The sequence below is a fragment of the Pieris napi genome, chromosome 22 (assembly GCF_905475465.1).
Source record: "Pieris napi chromosome 22, ilPieNapi1.2, whole genome shotgun sequence".
In the NCBI taxonomy this organism is placed as follows: Eukaryota; Metazoa; Arthropoda; class Insecta; order Lepidoptera; family Pieridae; genus Pieris; species Pieris napi.
In genome coordinates this window covers 8,404,049-8,420,262 of record NC_062255.1, presented here as the reverse complement: position 1 = coordinate 8,420,262, position 16,214 = coordinate 8,404,049, and the positions used below count along the sequence as shown (strand labels likewise).

The 16,214-nt window shown below is 32.6% G+C and overlaps 1 protein-coding gene across 18 annotated transcripts in view; it reads left to right on the top strand.

Moving 5' to 3' along the window:
• The window catches only part of LOC125060703 (kinesin-like protein unc-104), an 83,566-nt gene that overhangs the window by 41,611 nt on the left and 25,741 nt on the right, over positions 1-16,214 (top strand). For 12 of the 18 annotated variants that reach the window (XM_047665713.1, XM_047665711.1, XM_047665723.1 and 9 more), the window contains 11 exons: positions 2,817-2,899; positions 6,369-6,447; positions 7,128-7,288; positions 8,118-8,302; positions 9,439-9,550; positions 10,512-10,655; positions 12,274-12,276; positions 13,137-13,300; positions 14,283-14,422; positions 15,103-15,141; positions 15,768-15,893. In XM_047665713.1, the coding sequence (XP_047521669.1) occupies positions 2,817-2,899; positions 6,369-6,447; positions 7,128-7,288; positions 8,118-8,302; positions 9,439-9,550; positions 10,512-10,655; positions 12,274-12,276; positions 13,137-13,300; positions 14,283-14,422; positions 15,103-15,141; positions 15,768-15,893 (1,236 nt within the window). The remainder of the gene's footprint in view (positions 1-2,816; positions 2,900-6,368; positions 6,448-7,127; positions 7,289-8,117; positions 8,303-9,438; positions 9,551-10,511; positions 10,656-12,273; positions 12,277-13,136; positions 13,301-14,282; positions 14,423-15,102; positions 15,142-15,767; positions 15,894-16,214) is intronic. The other 6 variants (XM_047665727.1, XM_047665725.1, XM_047665714.1 and 3 more) reach the window with 3 other exon arrangements.

Genomic DNA, 16,214 nt, shown 5'->3' with positions numbered 1-16,214 from the left:
GATTGTAATAGCTTCAAACTAATAAAAATATCGTTGTTTGAATATGCCTTCATCCGTATATATAGTTCCTTTTTCCATATAGGTCTTAAAATAAAAGAATTCCGAGCTTAAAAGTTTAACTGCTCGTTATTTTTGCCATAAAAATATGTTGGAACATGCATTTAGCAAACTACGTAAAAGGCAGCACTCGTAAAACATACTCTTGAGTATAAAGTATAACAGGAATTCATGTAGTGCCGTTTCACTGCACTCAAGGGAACCGCGTTTCTAATACTTGTTGAAGTGAAACTTCTTTATCGGGGTTGGAAAAAAATGTAGTGTAACATTTTTTCGTTACGCGTCACATTTTTCCGTTACGCGCCATCTTTTGAAGTGAAACTTCTTTATCGACGTATGGGAGAAATTTTGTAGCAGGTTACGCGCCATGTTGCTTTTTGAAGTCAAACTTCTTTATCGGCGTTGGAAAAAAATTTACACACATTTGTCACATTTTTCGGTTACCTACGCGCCATCTTTTTCTTGTCCCTACCACGGTTGATCCGAAGAGATTCGAAGCCATTAGTAACAAAAATATATAATAACGATAACAATGATAGTAATACTAACAATTCTATTACAATTAATGAAATTCTGTAATAATCTTAATAGGTACTACATAGTATTAGGTACAGTAATAAGTTAAAATGAAATAATTGTATTTGTATTCATGTCTATGATAATAAAAGCCTTTTGTTAAACTTTATCTAATTTAACTTTATTTAACCAATTTCTGTAAAGTTGCATATAGTAGATCATTTTTCGAAAAATAAGGTCATAAAGAAGTTTCACTTCTTACGTGTGTACACCTAGTACACGCACACATTTTTATTTTATTATGTTAATATGTATAACGAGCAAATTCCGTTGCGTATAAGAACATATTATTCTGCCTATATGCCTTTTTTAGGTCTGGGCTGTAATCATGTCTCAATCTAATAGGCAAGTAGGTGATCGGCCTACTGTGCACACGGCGTCGACTTTTTGGGTCTATGGCAAGCCGGTTTCCTCACGATGTTTCCGTTCGAGAGATTGTGCACATGCAAAGAAAGTGCATTGGTGCAAAGTCGGGGATTGAACCTACAACCTCAGGGATGAGGCCGCTAGGCCAAAACTGCTCTCAATCAATAAATAAATGAAACTATTTTATATGTATTTAATACTTAATAATATATAGATAATAAGTCTTTCTATTGTGTCACCTCGATAAATATTATTCTTATTATAATGTATAACGGAAGTTTATACCGTGGAATATTCGCTACGAGTAATTATTTCTGCTAATCACATACATCAACTGGCGCCTATCACGTGTTCTATATTGATTGGAATCTGCGGAAAATTTTACTTCGGAACTTTATACTGCACTACTGCACATAGAGTAAAAATAACGCAGCCAGTGTCAAAATAAAAGGCAATGGTCGCGCACCACCACTATGTAGAACCACATACCCTAAAGTATTTCCAGACTAATTCAACTTATAGTACTTCAAGGAAAGAGCGGACCAATTCTTAAAAGGCCGGAATAGCTTGCAAGGAGCTTTGTGGCAATGTTAGTGTCCAAGGGCGGCGGGTATCACTTAACATCAGATGAGCCTCCTGACCGTTAACCCCCTATTCTTTAAAAACGAATTATAATATGACAGAAGATGGAAAGCCAGTCAATAGAAATCGTATATAAATTAAAAGCTTAATAAGATTAGACGGATATCGAATTCTGGACCTTGTTATCCGCTTTGCGAGCTTTAGTGTGAACACTTTATTAGAAAAATGTGTAAAGAAATTCCTCATAATTAGACTACTTTGAGTTAGACTACTTTACGACTTACTTTAGACTTTCTTATATGTCAGTATAGAAGGTTTCTTTGAAAGCGTCTGGGTAAAGCTCGGTCGATACGACGAGACAAGAAACGGTTGAATTAACAAAACACACTCATCGCGGAGCGAATGTACGTAACGAAACTTAACTGTCAAGAGCCTGTAGAATGCGTAGTGAAACATCAAACCTAATTTTACTGATGTTTTGTTTTTAAATGTTTTACTTAAGCTTATAAAGTTCTAGCGTTCAGTTCAGGCTGGATATTTATTTTATTAAATATGTATTATTTAGATTTGGTAACTTTGTAGATATTGATGTCTTATTATATAAAACTTTAGGATATCACTTTGGTTTATTGTCAATAGTCTCCTCAGCGTACGCGATATTTATGTGTATTTTTTTACATTTACATTATCGAAGTTTTCATACGTATCCCTTATTTTAAAAATATTCCAAAGCCTCATAATAATGTAGGATTCTAATGGTTTCTGATTGGTCCAATAGTTATGGCGTCTATTTAATGCAAAAAAAACAATCAAATATTTCCTGTTTATAATAGTATTATTCATTAAAAACATTTTATATTGAAATATTGTTTGTTTTTGTAGACAAACTAAAAAGCAATGCAATATAAATATATTTATATATTTAAAAAAATCAATTTGTATTAATTTTTAATTATTTTTATTATTACTATGTTGGTTAAGAAAATTGTAAAACTATATTTTACAATTAAGATTGAGACAATTATTTAATTGTGATTTAGTGTATATGTGAACTATGTTCTAACTACGTGGTAATTAATTTTGTCACATACAAAGTATAAAATGATACAAGAGAGACAAAAAAATTATATAGCTAATCATAACTTAATGAATTATTCAACTTATACTAATATTAAACTTCCAATAAAAAATGTAATAGTTTAATATAATTTTTAACAATGGGTTTTTTGTTGCAGTAATCGTGAACCCAAAGGTTCCGCCGGGTTCCAAGGAGAGCGCAAAAAGTTTCAACTTTGATTTCTCGTATTGGTCGCATAACGTAAGTATTTTAGAAAATAAGTACCTTTTTCGCCGCTTGTTATTTACATCCGTCATTTTGTTTTCATTAAATGCTTCTCCTCACTTCTGAACAGCGGAAATTGACATAATTCATGTTATACATGAGATAAATAATATGGTATGTATATTGTATAGATATATATATATGAGGAAGTTACTTCTTCGTTTTCAGTATAGATAGAGAAATAAGGTCAAAATATTTGAGATTGAAGGTGTATCAATCAATAACTAACTGCCCCCGCGAACTTCGTTTCGCCTTAATATGATTTTTTTTTACTTAGCAACATATGGAACATTTTGCTATGCTACCCCAAATACACTATTTCCGAATTAAAACTGGTCTTGTTTTTCTGTGATTTTTTTCTAATTTTTCTCTCCGTAAAATCCTTCCTCAGAGTTCAAGGAATAAATAAAAAAATACTCGAATTAATCCAGCCGTCTTCGAGTTTTGCGATTCATTTTTCTTTATAGCTAACTCAATTTGTCCAATCTGTGAAATTGACTTTGCGTTGGTGAACAAAGTAATGTTTGAGTAACGAGTGATTCGTTTAAAATATAAGAGAAAATTGCTTTTATAAAAACTTCGCTATTAAGAAATACGTCAGACTCCTAGACGTCTAGGGGTGGGTGGAATCAATAATCTCCACGACTCGAGTTTCCTCAGCAAATGGCGTCCAGATGGAAAACTTAATTGTGCTGCGTCATGTTGTTTTTCCATTAAATAAATCTTGTTTTTGCATACTCGGAGATGTGTTATCCAACGACTTAATACCTATATTGTTGATTGTCTTTTGTTTTAAATTCTAAATATAACACATACAATTTTTAGATCTTGGGTTGCCCCAATTGAGTCGTGTCAGACACGTTTCCATGGTTGATTGATAGGTAAACACCCTATATGTCTTAGTTACTCGACATAATGACCAAATATATAATTTGCGACCTTCAACAATGTGGTGGTGGTGGCTGTTATATATAAACCATCTGTCTTTGTCATGGAGAACGTTTATAAGAAATTAATTGAATCAAGCAGTGCTGGCCTAGTGGCTTCAGCGTACGACTCTCATACCTGAGGTCGTAGGTTCGATCCCCGGCTGTGCACCAATGGAATTTATTTCTATGTGCGCATTTAACATTTACTCGAACGGTGAAGGAAAACATCGTCAAACATCGTGTGTCATGCACATTTTGAAATCTGTGGCCAAGACTTAAAAGAGGTTGTGACGCCACTGATATATTTTTATTTTTTTAATCGGGCGTTATTAAGCTCTATATTGTATTAACGTGAATAAATGAAAAATGTTTAAAATAAATAATGTAATAAATTCGTGTTTAATGTTAAAAATACATTTCAGAACGCAAGACAAAGCGTCCATTGTTAGATGGGTTTTGACATAACGGCCATATTGGATTTAAGTTTATCTAACGGATTACGGGATTAGTTATCTATGGTGTGAGGGTCGTGTTGTTGTCATTTAATTTTTAAGGTTTCCTTTGACGGTAAATGACAACTTGAGTTTTTACGCTCAAATTAAATTAAATTTAATGTTTTCGAGTCGAGTAATAGGAATAATCTCGCCACATTTAAATTATTCGGATTTTTTACTATAGAGTCGACAATGGCCTATTTTTTTTTAGCCCCTATTTTGGGCTTTTGCTTCCAGTCCCATGGGCCTTTTTCACTATACTATATAACTTAATGTTTTTGTCATTAAGTTAAATATATATTTACGGTATGTAATAGTTAAAATTTAGTAAACCAGCATTGAAGATGCCACTAAAATGCTGTGTACAGATGTAATTGGTCTTCAGGTTTAGAAATGTTGTTTAGTGTGTAATAACTGTATGTAGGTATTTAATCAATCTGTTTCTGTAACAAAAAAGTAAAAAAAATACCTTTTGGGAAAACATACCTTGTAGGAAAACTGAACTGGGGAAAAACTCATCCGCAAATGGGATTGTAGTGGTTAGGCAGATAACCTGATCGTGATGGCTTAAAATATTCTATGGGGGCTTACACGCAATTTATGGTTGTCAAGTTGGTGGTTGTCAAATTGGTGCCGTAGATCCCTTTTGCGGTAGTAAAACCCAGGTTTACCCGTAGCATTGCCACACGACGGTAAAATGAGTAAAGCTTTCAAATAGACAATTTGAACCCTCTTCAACAAACCACAGACCACGATGCCATTTGATAATTAATTTCACTCTCCTCTCCCTCGATTGTCTGTGGTTGCGGAAATAGCGGCAAGATTGACCTGTTTAAATTTTAATTACGATTTCAATTTCACAGTATTGGAAAGTGATTAGTTTTAGAGCACTGAGAACTAAACAACGATTAATTTCAATTAACTGAATCGATAAAGTTTTTTTTCACCATTTGAATGATACGTTATCCCAGACTAACATCTAGGCTATATTAAATTCTTTAAATATTTTAAAAACTATGTCTAATTGCACTTGCAAACATTTCAATTGGTATCAAAAATGTTTATTCAAACAAGATGTATATATATGTTTAGAAATGCGATTAGCATTCGTAATTAATTATGCATATTTATTTAAATTTATACGACTCGACTAATACAATAACAGAACGCAGTAATTTTATGAAAATATTCAAGTTTAATTGCCTCCATTAATTTTAAAATTAATATTATTCGATTAATGTTTAGATTTTTAATATGGCAGATGTTTTACTACGTAATTTTAAATGAATGTTGCTAGTTATATATTGTTAACTCAAAATAACTTTATTCATATAGACAACAAGTACACTTATGAACGTCAGAAAAAAGTTAAATTAATTGTGAATTTACATTTACTATCAGTTCGCAAGTCAAGGGCGTAGAACGGGCAAGAAGAACTAGCAAGAAACTTTCCGCCACTCTTTTAAATCGCTCAGTTTTGGTTCAGGTTATTAAAGGGGATTTAAATGTTTTCTGTGGCAGTATAATAATAGGACGATCCTTAAGGATCACTCTTAATATGGATTAGACATCTCAAGTTTTATTAAGCTATAATATACTGAAGTTTTTATTTGTCGAGTGCCACAAATGTCGACTTGTATTTAACTACGGCTTGTACTAATTTGCCTAATAATCAGTCCCGTAATGGTGTAACAGACATTTCGTCTCTTAAAATCTGTCGGACCTGTAACACCTACATTCTATCGTTACCAGTTACCTATGGGGCTTTCGGGCCAGTCACTCAGACTGGTCGAGGATCCTCCCTTGAGGTCGAAGAGACTGTTCACTATCAATCTTCGACAAACCTTTTTGAAGGAGTAAAACGAGATTAATAATGTGGACTGTCATCATGATAATTCTTCGCAAGGTTTCTGCATCATTACTTTGAACTACATCAGTTGTAATTTATTTTTTCTTGCATTTTGTGGTCTATGTATGTATTTACTTATATTTATATTAAACAATTTTTATTTTTTGTTCTAGCCAAGTGATCCCGACTTCTCCGACCAAGTGATGGTCTACAAGGATATCGGGGAAGAGATGCTGCAGCATTCTTTTGATGGTAAGAGCTCGATATAATATCATCCATCTGTGACATGCCGTCGACTTTTAGGTTTAATACATGTCGGTTTTCTCACGATATTCTCTACCGTACAAGTATTCAATGCGCACGTAGAGAGAAAAGTCTATTTTTGCACGGCCGTGATTCGATCGATCGAAGCCGCTAGAACTTTTCTCTAAGTTCATGAACATACTTTGTCGGGACTCTGAAGCCTATATCGTCACTGTAGAATGGTAACCTCGTATGTCAAAAAAACATTTTTTATTCTTAGACTCTTATGTATTTAACTGGTATAATCATGAAGTAAGGACTTAATTATGTTATTACTAAATGAGTCTTTTTTTACCATCGAAAACATAAGCACATAATAATATTTTAACGAACCTTGAGAAGACGCAATAAAACATTTTTTCGTTTCCTGTAATGACTGGTTCTCTGGACATACGAGGTTACCATTCTACAGTGACGATATGAAATACTAGTTTATTGTGACATGTTCTAATATAATATTTAAATATTTAAATATCTACTAAATTATGTAATTCATGAAGTGTTCAATTAAAGATAGCTGTTTGGAAACCCGAAATTACATTAAAATAACAACAAACTAACACAAAAGCAGAGAGTAAAAGAAAATTTTACGTTAATAATTTTTTTTATATAAGAATAATGGTTTTCAGGCTACAATATATGCATATTCGCATACGGCCAGACGGGGGCGGGGAAGTCGTACACAATGATGGGCCGTGGTGAGGACGGACAAGAGGGTATTATCCCTCAGATATGCAAAGATCTCTTCCGGCGAATAAGGCAGACTACTTCAGAGGACCTCACTTATTCGGTAATGCCCCTTTTACTATCTATTATTATGCTTGATACAATAAAAAGCTCCATGGTATCTGTATCCGGTGATGACGCGCGTTAATTCGGTTCTATAGCCTTCCCTAACTTTTAATTTTACAATTAATAATACAAACTTTCAGTTTTAGTATATTGTTATTGATAACCACATGTCTCATAATCACATCAAGAAGATTAGGCTTTGCAAAAAGACTTAACGTAAGACAACGCGTGAAAATGTTACGCATTTGAATGAATTTGTGATCACAATATATTTGTGATATAACGATTTTTTTGGTCTTAGATTATAAGCATACTAGCGATTTTAATGCAGTTATTCATAAACTAACTAGTCTGTGATTTTTTATTGGTATGAAAAAAACATTCCGGAAAGTTGATTTATACGCATTCGTTATAAGCCTGAACCAAAAGCACAAACATGAATAGGCTTAACTGTAAAAGCTCTACGACTTTTCACTACTTACTACTAATGATTTCGTGGCGCGTAGCTTTGCTAATTGCGTAGCGTGTGCTACGCGCCTACGGCGTGGCATGGTGATGTAATACTGTTTCCTACTTACAAGCTTTTCAGTACTGCTTTTCAGGCTATTCACAACTTGATGTGGCCATGTTGCCTCATCAAAAGGGCTCCCAGGAGGTTCTTGGCTATTTATAAAGACCTGGTTGAGTTCTTGAATATGTGTTTCACCTTTCAGACTTATTTTCATTCCTTTTTGTTAGAATAATTATCAATTAATTATACACTCACATTTTTATAGTTAAACTTTTTTACAGTAGTACATATACTAATCAAGTGGATTTCTCATAAGGTGGAGGTCTCATACATGGAGATATACTGTGAGCGCGTACGCGATCTATTGAACCCGAAAAACAAAGGGAACCTTCGGGTTCGTGAGCACCCAGCACTGGGGCCCTATGTAGAAGATCTCAGCAAATTAGCTGTCATGTCTTATCAAGACATTTACGACCTCATAGATGAAGGAAATAAGGCCAGGTAAGAAGGCTTTAGCCTCTGTTATTTCAGTGCAATCTTTTCTTCCATACATCTCATGATTTAAATGAAAAAAAAAAAAAAAAACTTTTATCTTCTACTGCGTTTTTCATTTGCATTTATTGGCGTCTTAAAATCGTTACATTTTTCCTGGATAGATTATACAATAATTATTGTTACAGAACTTAGCCTATAGTATAAAAAAAATCTTGTTTTTTTAGAGACTCTATGATATTCGTAATCGTACTAAAACTACTTACAAGTGATACATACAAAAAAATAAATTTTGGACGTAAGAACATAAGAATACGTTTCCTTTGGCAATGAAATCAATACAAAAAAGTTAAAGCTGCTTATACTATAAACATGAATTTAAATGTATGAGTAAAATGTTCGCGCTTAATTCAATAAAGATATGCAAATAACGGCTTAACTTGCATTACCCCAGGGATTATTCAAACTGTACGATGTGATTGTGACCTTGACACAAATGTGGGAGCGCTTTCGTTATTTCTTTCATAAAACTATTGTATGTCCTTTGTATTACATAGCTTATTGAAGTATTTCGTCTACTTAAATTAAAAAGCTTCTTTTTGAAGCCTTAAAAAATTTCATGATCTATATACAATTATTTCTATGTAATAAGTTTCATTGAATAAAATGATCTAGTCTTAATGATACTTCTACGGTTTTTGCTTAAAGCAATCAAAATCCTTTCAGAAGTTTATGCCAAATTTATGTTCTGCATTTGATACTGTGTTATCATCGCATCTGTTTCAAACCAAAGACAATTGTCTTTTCAATCAAAACAGCAACGTAACCAACACTACCCCAGATTAAGCTTTGTAACACAGAGGCGTATTGATTTTAATATATTTTTATTTATTTATAATTAAAATTAATAAAAAATTACGATTCGTTCATTCATTACAATTGTGAGAGTTGGATCCTGTGTCAGGGTTTCCAGCTGTTTCATATTTTTTTTTATAACTTTACAACAATTTAAGTTAATTAACGCATTAATTATTTAATTGTGTCTCATCTTCACATTCTAATATATTAATGACTAATATTAATCCAATAAAACCTAACCCTTTCGCTGCAATATTTATTTGAACTAAACTATATATTTTTTGCAGAACTGTGGCCGCTACTAACATGAACGAGACGTCGTCCCGATCCCATGCAGTTTTCACAATATTCTTCACGCAACAGCGATACGACAAAACCACTAATTTGGTTTCTGAAAAGGTAAACTAATGTTAATTTGAAGGAAATATAGGAAATCCACTCAACAATTGATTTTAACTACTAAATAATTTTGGAACTTGAATTTCTCTATACTTAGATCATTCTTGGATAAATTACCATTAATTTTGGTTGATTTAAAAGCATGGGCCCTATGTCTTAGTAGAAATCTATCTCTTTCAAATCTCTGTAAAACAATTACTGTTTAATTAACTATAAAAAGGATTTGAACTTTGGGTTTTACTACAAAGACATGCTTCATTTCTGAAATTTATTGTTAAGAAAATCTACCGAAACCAATATTATGACGGTAAAACAGCTATATGTTTATAGCACCTGTATCTTAATTTAAAAAAATTAAATAACTCTCCATAGTAGCTTATTGTTAAAAAAAAAACAAACACACCACTACACGCAATACTCGTCGAGCGAGTTTGCTTATCTTGCCGAAGCCGCGTACAAATTATTTGAAGAAGTCTATTAAGTAATAATATAAATAATCTATTAAGACGACTCATTGGTCTAGTTGATAGTACCCCTGACTGCGAATCCATGGGTCCCGGGTTCGATCCCCGGCTGAGACGAACATCGATGTGATGAGCATTTTGTGTTGTGCTTAGGTCTTGGGTGTTTAAATATGTATTTATATGTATGTATATCCGTTCCCTAGTACCCATAACACACAGCTTAGCATGGGACTCGGTCAATTGGTGTGAATTGTCTTTAAAAACAAATATTATATTTAATCAATTACCGTATATAATTCGTAATACTAACGCGTTTAACCAATTCAAAAGGGCATTAAAGATACATATTAGAATGAGCCTAGCAGACTAAAATTGGGACGGCTGATGGCGACGTGTATCTCGTTCGTATATATTAAGTTTCTCATGTAATAAAACATATATTTTTTGTAATGAGAAATAAAGTTCTTTAAACATAAACATAATTTCATTATTTTCAGGTGTCGAAAATATCTCTAGTGGATTTAGCTGGTTCGGAACGAGCTGATTCTACTGGAGCGAAAGGGACTAGGCTCAAAGAAGGCGCGAATATTAACAAGTCCCTTACTACGCTGGGGAAAGTTATATCCGCTCTCGCCGAAATTGTAAGTTACATACAACTTATAATTTTTATTAATAATTTTTTTTTACGTTATCACTAAACATATTTTTTTAGAATTTACAGTGACGACAAAAAATCTATACCATGCTCGAATCCACTTAAACACACAAAAATTATCATCAAAATCGGTTCAGATGTTTAAAAGGATTATAAAACACATGCACAGAAGATTTATATTTATATATGTTTATGAGAATGATAAATTATATAAAATAATCATTTTTTTACTGCCAATATCACGTCATATCATAGCCACCTCTACTTCTTCAGATTTAGTCATTATTGAAGTTGTCAAAAGCAGCTAATAGTACATGTTCTAAAGTCTTTATGTAAAGATATTGCGGTCCTCATGGATAATAGGAGACAAAACTTGTTTTGTTTTTCACAAGAGTCATGCTTGACTATGGCCTTATACTATTACATAGTTAAGCCCAAATTAGATTCTATTATTATTAAATTTACAGGATTTTTTAAAATATTTATTCCCTAAATATTTAGGTGTTTATGAAGTAAAAATTTAAAAAAAAATTGTTTTAGAAAGTTTTTATTTCGAAAAAGCGAATAGTCTATCTGGGGTAGCAAACTATTCGATGTGTTTGCCAGTAAAAAGGTAGCCTCACTAAAAAAATCACGAAGGCGAAACGAAGTTCGCGGGGGCAGCTAGTATATGTATATAATTCGGAATTGTATGTAATTCCTAAAATCGCACGGAAATGTGTAAAATAAATTTTATTAGACACGATATTTCCTAAGAAATCTATACATTGTCTAAATAGCCATATATAGTATATACATAATAGCCAAAAACGGAAGATATTTAACACAAACATAAAATACAAAATTTTATTTATAAGTGACAAACAAAACATAATACTGATTACGGACAAAGCATTAAAATTGGTCTAAGATCCCGCTATACAACGACCTTCACCGAGATGCTTATTTAATGAAACTTATTTTATATATAATTTAATATGTCAATAAATATAATCCATATGGGTTGCCTAGCAAATTTCAGTCCAGAGTATTTTTAATTAATTTAAAAAAAAAATATTTTTTTAAACATTTCACCGGTATGATTATTAGATAAATTCTATACCAATCGAAAGTATGAAGCCCATAGAATATGCAAAAGTTAGGTTGTTTTTAATCAATTAATTATTTATGTGTATATTTTTTATGTGACACTAAAGTATATATACATCTTTAGTATAAAAGCAGGTTATAGTGATACATATATAATACTACCCTGATTAAAAATATTGATTGAAAAAAGTTCAAAAAATTTACTACATGCTAATTATAAAAAAAATTTTTTTTTTAAATATTAATTAAACATACTCTGGACTGAAATTTGCTAGGCAACCCATATGGATTATATTTATTGACATATTAAATTAAATATAAAATAAGTTTCATTAAATAAGCATCTCGGTGAAGGTCGTTGTATAGCGGGATCTTATACTAAATTGTTTGAATTAAATAATTAGTACTTTTAGCTGTTTAGTTATGAATTGTTATTGTTGCGTGTGATTGAATCATTGTAAGCTAGCTAAAATCTATTTTCGAATGTTTGATGCATCTTGTGTGGATATCTATAGTCGGTAAGTTGTATGTTTGATTGCGTGATTCAGATCTATATAACAGAATTATTAGTAAAAGTATAATTGCATAGTTACCTATTTATTATCTCAGTTATCGGCCGTCTCGTCCACAAATTTTAACTACTACTAACGCTAGCTTGGATTTGGACTAATAATTCTGTGACAATTAATATCATTTATAACATGATTCACTTTTTAATGCACAGTTTGGCTTAGCTAATATTCAATAAATATTGGTCAAATGTACAGATGTCAAAATTATTCTTAAGCTATGCTTCCGCTAAAAGTACAGGACTCTAGTAATAGCCCTCTTCAAAAATGCATTTTTGCTTAACTCATACACTATATACCTATATATATATATACGATATAACAAACGGACTATATCGTTTCATAATATGTTATTGAATAAAATTATAGTTTTTAAGATTAAAAACACATGATAAAATGTAATACATATATGATCAGTGTAAGCGTGCGACTCTCATCCCTTAGGTCGTAGGTTCGATCCCCGGCTGTGCACCTATGGACTTTCTTTCTATGTGCGCATTTAACATTAAAAAACCGGCTTGCCTAAGACCTAAAAAAATGGACGGCATGCGTCAGGCACAGAAGGCTGATAACCTACTTGCTTATTAGATTAACACATGATCATGAAACAGATACAGAAATCTGAGGCCCAGACCTAAAAAAGGTTGTAGTGCCATTGATTTATTTTTATTTATTAATTTAATATATTATGTAATGATTAAATTCTAATTTAAATATTTTTCGCGTTAATAAAACTAACGATATAACACAGAACACAATCCAAATTCCTTTACTATAAAAGTTATTCAATACGTATTCCTAATATTCAGGCGTCCAAGAGTAAAAAATCGAAGAAAGCGGACTTCATACCGTACCGTGACTCGGTCCTGACTTGGTTGCTTCGTGAAAATCTTGGTGGAAACTCCAAGACGGCCATGATAGCCGCCATTTCGCCAGCTGACATCAACTATGATGAAACATTAAGTACACTCAGGTATGGTATATATTATATATTCTGAACTGAAAACTTGCTAAGATTTTCTGGTAATATTTGATTGATATTCGTAGATTGTGAGAAAATACAAAAATGTTAATAATAATTTGATAAACAGAGAAACTGTGACAAATTTAGTACTTCCTACTCACTTAACACTCAAAAGTCAAAAATAATTTATTCATATAGGTAACACAATGTACACTTATAAACGTCAAAAAAGAAATATACATTAAATGCTTCTAATTTTACATTTACTGCCAGTTCTCAAATCAAGGGCGTAGAACGGAAGAGAAGAACAGGCAATAAACTCTCCGTCACTCTTTTAAATCGCCAAGTTTTTTGTATTACACAACGTTTGTAAGGAGCTGCAACCATTACACCATGTTCCACATGACATCTTAAGTAATTAATAATAATAAAATAAATTAAAAACAAACATTTGTCGTCTATCAGCAGGAGGCATTGTGAAATAGGAACACGCACTTATTATTCTCGTGGGAACAACACGCAAATACATAGTCGAAATACTCACCCCTGAAGTCGTAAGTTCGAACCCCGGCTATGCAGTAATAATCTGTCTATGTACGTATTCACTCGCTCGTAGGGTGAAAGAAAACATCGTGAGTAAAAGAATGAATGAAATGAAGATTATGAATCGGATACAGAACTCTGAGGCCCAGACCTAAAAGATCGGACGGTGATTCGGCTGAGAAGGGAGAGACTTGCTGCACTCTGATAGTTTGGGAGTCACAGAGGGAAAATGATTGGATTTGCATTCTCTAATTGCCTTAAAATCATGTCAAAAAATCTGATAAAAGTAAAAACTCAGTATTTTTTATTTATTCAATGATAGGTTAATTGCCAATTTGTAATTAGGTTCAATAATTGATTTATAAATACCGCATGTAAGTAACATTGCTTGTGTTAGTCTTTTTTTATGGATTCATAATTTTTATGGAGAAACTTCACTTGTCTATAGATATGCCGATCGCGCCAAGCAAATTGTCTGCAAAGCCGTGGTCAACGAAGACGCGAACGCGAAACTCATTCGAGAGCTCAAAGAAGAGATATTCAAGCTCCGAGAGCTGCTCAAGGCTGAAGGCATCGACGTTGAGGAAGGTCAGTTATATTTTTACTCTGCGGCCATTTGATTGATCGATTATTGACAGATTTGTACGAACTGTACGTATACGTGAATGTGTTTTGGTGCGTCCTCATTATGCGAAATAAAGAAAAGTTTTTATTTTAATTAATTAGTAATAATTTATATGTGTCAAATATATTTCAATGAGCAAGGGAAAACTAAAAAATCTTATTGTTATATAATGTTTTTATTTATTTGATTTCAATATTCCCACATTCTAGACACACATACTTAGAATCCAAAAATGGACTACACATTTAAACACAAACATGACACACACTTAACAATTATTATATAAAAAGACATTTAAAAGGAAATAGTAATTCAATAGAGAAAAAACGGATTTGCAAAAAAAATACTATGGAAGACACGTTTTAAATTCGTCGTATAAATTATTAAATGCATCGTTCAATATAAATGCAAAGTTATTGGAATGGTTTTTTTCTCATTAAAAACAACTGAATCGTGACAATTGTTCTGTTAATTTATTTACCATATGAAGGGTATTTACGTTGTCAAGTTTGAATCTGTCAAAAATCGCTTAATCTGTGGCGATAAGCTTAGTCATGTGAGCATTGTGAATGTGTTAGTATAGTATCGCCACAACATACCCGGTATTAACTAACCATGGTTAATTTTGTTTTCAAACGCGAAGGACCTGACGGTAGAGTCGTTTATGAAAAGAAAGAGACCAGTAAGTAAAGAGGCTTTTGCATATGTACACCCCACCTGTACCGCTTTGCCTCATGCCAGGGAAATAAAAAAAAAACTGGCAACCCACAGAGCAAAACGCACTCCGAAGCTTGTGGCGTTTTAGAATTATCACTTGGGTATATAGTATCGAATTGTATATTTGTGATTTTAAACAAAATATTTCTAAATCTATGCAATTTCGTTCGCGGCTTTATTAATATTAGTTTGAAAACTATTGGCCTTTAGATGTTAATTTTTGTATCGTAATATCGATCGATATCAAGTCGCAAACGAAATAATTTCCTATCTTGTATCGTCGCTTCAATGGCTCAAAACATATAATTGCATGATGATGCTTTAGGTGTACCGACATTTTTAGTGTCACAATAGTGACGTCATATCCGCTTACTGTGTCGGAGATTTTTTCTCCGAATTATGGATATTAAACTGCATAATTTGTGCATTAAAACAAAATATTTTATATTTGAGAACAAGACATGTCGTTTGATTGTGATTCGATCTCTAAACACAATGAAGCGACACAAATTCTTCATAACAAAATTAAACATATCTTAGTAAAAACATATTTGTTCGTCAAGAAACTTTCTACCATCTCTGTTTAAACAGGAGAACCTTCACCGATGCGCAAAAAGAATGAGGAAGAAGTGCTATCGCCGAAGCTTTCTCGTGCAGCAACAACGATTGCAGAAGAGGCGGTTGATCAGCTGCAGGCTTCTGAGAAACTTATTGCTGGTAAGTTTTGAGAAATATACAACTACTAGCAGACCGGCCAAGCGTTGCTGTGGCTAAGGTTTTTATTATATTACATAGTAGTAAACTATTCAAGGGAAACGGTAGGAGAACATGGGGACCACCATGCTTTTGGTAGTTATGCCATTAAATTGTAGCTTATGCGAAACGTTGGTACTTTCAACACAGCGCCATCTGTTAGAATTGTGACTATTAAATAATAAACAAATATTTACAATAAAATAATATTGCGGGTATAAATTGAGATGTAAGCTATCCTATCTTTTAAGTTAGATGAAACTGCACACGGTGCGCTAATTTGAT